This window comes from Echinops telfairi, unplaced genomic scaffold (genome assembly GCF_000313985.2).
Source record: "Echinops telfairi isolate 266 unplaced genomic scaffold, ASM31398v2 ScPeMD7_7459;HRSCAF=8497, whole genome shotgun sequence".
Lineage (NCBI taxonomy): Eukaryota > Metazoa > Chordata > Mammalia > Afrosoricida > Tenrecidae > Echinops > Echinops telfairi.
Window position 1 is genome coordinate 3,743,511 of NW_022111359.1, and position 3,594 is coordinate 3,747,104.

A 3,594-nucleotide genomic window follows, 5' to 3' on the forward strand; every position below is an offset into this window, starting at 1 on the left:
GGCTGGAGGAAGGCGCTGGCGTGGCCGGGTCCGCAACACTGGTGGCCCTGTCGCGGCGCGCCTGGGCTTTGTGCCACCCACATGCTGCGTGACCTTGGGACAGGGGCTGTGGGCCCAGAGCCTCAGTTTCCCCGCCTGGCTGTGGGCTAGGCAACGGGACTCCCCGGCGTGCCACCTGCCTTGCGGGTGGGGGGCATACAGGGAGGCCCTAGGGTGGAATCAGGAGTTCTGGGGACACAGCACCAAGAGAGGTTGGCACCGAGCTGCTCCGCAGGAGAAAGGCCTGGTGATCTGCTCTCCTGGAAAACCCTCTGGGGCCATCTCTCTTTGGCTGCTTGGGGTCAGCCACAGAAAGGCCCCACAGAAAGGCCCTGCCCTGTCCTTCCATGCCCTACTGCAGGCTGTGAGGTGGGTGTTGGAATGCCCTGTGGACCAACATGAGTTGGAAATTAATTCTGAAGCCACAACTCTGGTGGCCAGAGGCTCATCCATTTTAAGCAGGGAGTCAGGGAGCGCATCCTGGAGGACGCCACAGGAGGAGGAGGGGACATTCGAGAAAGACAGGAGTGGGAGGGCTGGCAAATAGGGGCCTGGGAGTGGCATGTACTCAGGCCAGAACAGCTCGTGCAAAGGCCCTGAGGCAAGGTTGTGCCTGGCACAGGGGCACAGGGCCCAAGGAGATGGCCCTGCTTGCTTTCATGCTTGGCCGTTAAAAAAGTGTAATTTTTTTTCTTTTTCTTTTTTTAAAAATCATGGCTGGTGGTGGGGCAGGCAATCTAGTTTTGCTTTGTTTTCCCAGAACAAAAATATTGAGAAACAAACCAACCAACCTGCCGTTCTAGAGTCAACCCTGATTTACAGTGAATGACCTTCTAGGACCAAGCAGAGTCCAGGTGACGCCGTGAGTTACATGTTGCGCTGCTACCTGCCAGGTGGAGAGTTCAAACTCAAGATGAGGCTTTCTCTCAGAAACCCACAAGGGTCCTGTACGGTCGCTGCAAGTCGGGATCGATCCGAAGGCAGTGGTTTGGAGTTTTCTTTGTTTCAATTAGGACCCAGCGGGGCTGCCTCATAGCCTTTCCAAGATGGGAAGGAAATCTGTACAGAGCAGGTGATGCTTTTGAACTGCCCATCTTGAAGCCAGCAACAGAGCCATTAACCACTCTGCCCCCTGGGCCGAGGACCCTACAAACTGTCTCCAATCCTTAAGGCAGAAGATCTCAACCTGTGGGTTGTGACCCCTTTGGCGGTCGAGGGACACATTCACAGGGGTCACCGGATTCATAACAGGAGCAAAATGACAGTGATGAAGTAGCAACGAAAATAATTGTATGGCTGGGGGGAGGAGTCACCACAACACGAGGAACTGTATTAAAGGGTCGTGGCATGAGGAAGGCTGAGAACCACTGCCTTAAAGGGAGGTGAAGGCAGGCAGGTGAGGTGGACTCAGGGAGGGCTTGAGTCTTCCTCCAAGGGAGGCTGGTGCCCTGGAGGACTCTGGGTTTCCAGGGAGAAAGGGAGGGAGGGAGCCCTGCTTGGGTTTTTTGTTTTTGACTTTAGCACACGGAGATTTGGTCTCTTGAGTTTAGGAGACTGGAGAAGGCCACAATCCAAGTGCTAGCTCCAGGAGAAAGCCGTCTAGGTCGCTGTATTGGCTCTCGGGGCAGGGTCTTGTCTCCTTTTAGCATCTGGGGGCCTAGCGTTCCAAAGAGATTTCCATGTGCCCTGGCCTCAGCCTGTCCTTGGATGTAGGAGTATCACAGGGGAGGGATCCTGGGTCCAAAGGACCTGCGCCAGGCTCTCCTTCCTTTGTGACAACAGGTCCTGATTGGAGTTTTGACAGTGTCCCTCTGGTTTGCGCACAAACAGAAGACCCGGAAGACACCGTTGATCGAATAACCCTTAAGCAGCAACCAAACCCTGTGCCGTGGAGGCAGTCCGTATGCACAGCGACCTCACCGCGACCTTGCACGGCACAGATCAGAACTGGGCACCACGGGGAGGGGGGAGGGGGGTCTTGTGGAAGAAGATTGCCAGGCCTTTCTCCCTCAGTGCCTCGGCATCGATCTGAACCCCCAGCCTCTGGTTGAGCTCACACCACTTGAGTGGGCCAGGTATCTGAACACAAGGTTGACGGACATTTCTTATCAATCTGTCTCTCTGGACTTGCTGAAAATTGACGGTGAATAAAACCTGGATAAAATATTTTCTTAAAAATGTTCTTAAGGACATGTTCTTTACACAACAACTCTATTTTGAAACCACACGAGGATACATGATTAACTTATAAGTGAAACTATGTGAAACTGTCTAAGTTCTGTAGCATGTAGCATCATCCAACGGTTCTATTCCTACAAAATGTATACAGTGTTTGAGACACTGAGTTCGATGTATCCTAAGGGCCGGTCAGTCGGACAATCTCCTTTGCCTTGCTTGTCTTCACATTTGGTGTTTACTTTCTAAGAATTTATTTTTAACATTTTATTGTGGGCTCTTACAGCTCTTGTGACAATCCATACATCCATTGTATCAAGCACATTTATACATCTGTTGCCATCATTTATACTAAGAACTTTTTTGAAGTAATGCTTTCCGGAGTGGAACCGATTCACTGTGGTTAATACTCAATGTACATTCGCGTCAAATGGATGTGTATCCGTACAGATGCCGCCCAGGGAATCTCGAGATTAGACGGTTTAGAAGAAATAAATGTGGATGTCTATGTGCCTGGTTCAATGAATAAAAGTCCGCATAAATGGTGGGAGGTAAACGTAAACGGTCATTTTCAGTGAGCACGTAGAAGCGCGTCAACATGGCGCAGCCCATCAACCTAGGAAATACTAGATACAAGGTCCCTTCCTCATCATCACCCTCAGCCTCACCCAGGACCAGAGCTTCTGCCTTGAACGTTCCCATCTGCAGCATGGAGCAGCAGGTCCAATCTCCTCCCTGCGTAGTTGAAAGGCTTGGGAATAGGATGTGACGAGGGGGTAAAATTTAAGTGGATACCCTCTTGCCAAAAAATAAAATCCTCAATGGCAGGCTCAGTATCACGGTGAGGCCATCCTTATTTAATAAGTCAAAAGACATTTCCCATGAGCAAACTGTCAACATGTTAAAGGCGGGATCTGAGGAAGCCAGGGCCCAGGTGCGGCAAGGCAAGGTTGGCTTTCGTGCAGGTGCGCTGTTACACTCGTGTCGGCACTAAGAGAAGCCGGAGGAACGTCTGCAGCAGGCAGCCAGCCCAGCTCGTAACCCACCTAGCTGTCAGAGCACCCTTCCAAACAAGTTTTGCGAAGTTCGTCACTAATCCTGTTGGGTGCGTGCGTTAGGCCGAGTTGACTAGAGAAACAAATCCAGGGACACTCATAGATGTGTAAGGGAGAGCTTTATATCAAAAAGTCATTGTATATTAAGAAACCATCCCAGCCAAGTCCACTTCAAGTCCATAAGCCCAAGACTAGTCCATCACTCCCCTCTTCAGACTCATGCAGCCACGTGCAATGATGCAGAACGCAGGAAGGTCACAGGCCGGTGGGTGCAGAGTTGTGTGGGTCCAATGGTGGTGGCCACTTCACAGGGCTCCATGTGGCT

At 51.4% G+C, this 3,594-nt stretch overlaps 1 protein-coding gene across 1 annotated transcript in view; it reads right to left on the reverse strand.

Moving 5' to 3' along the window:
• TLE5 (TLE family member 5, transcriptional modulator) overlaps nucleotides 1-2,925 on the reverse strand; it is a 13,016-nt gene extending 10,091 nt beyond the window's left edge. The window contains exon 1 of the mRNA XM_045300048.1: nucleotides 2,883-2,925. Within this exon, the coding sequence (XP_045155983.1) occupies nucleotides 2,883-2,925 (43 nt within the window). The remainder of the gene's footprint in view (nucleotides 1-2,882) is intronic.
• Nucleotides 2,926-3,594: the final 669 nt, after the last annotated feature.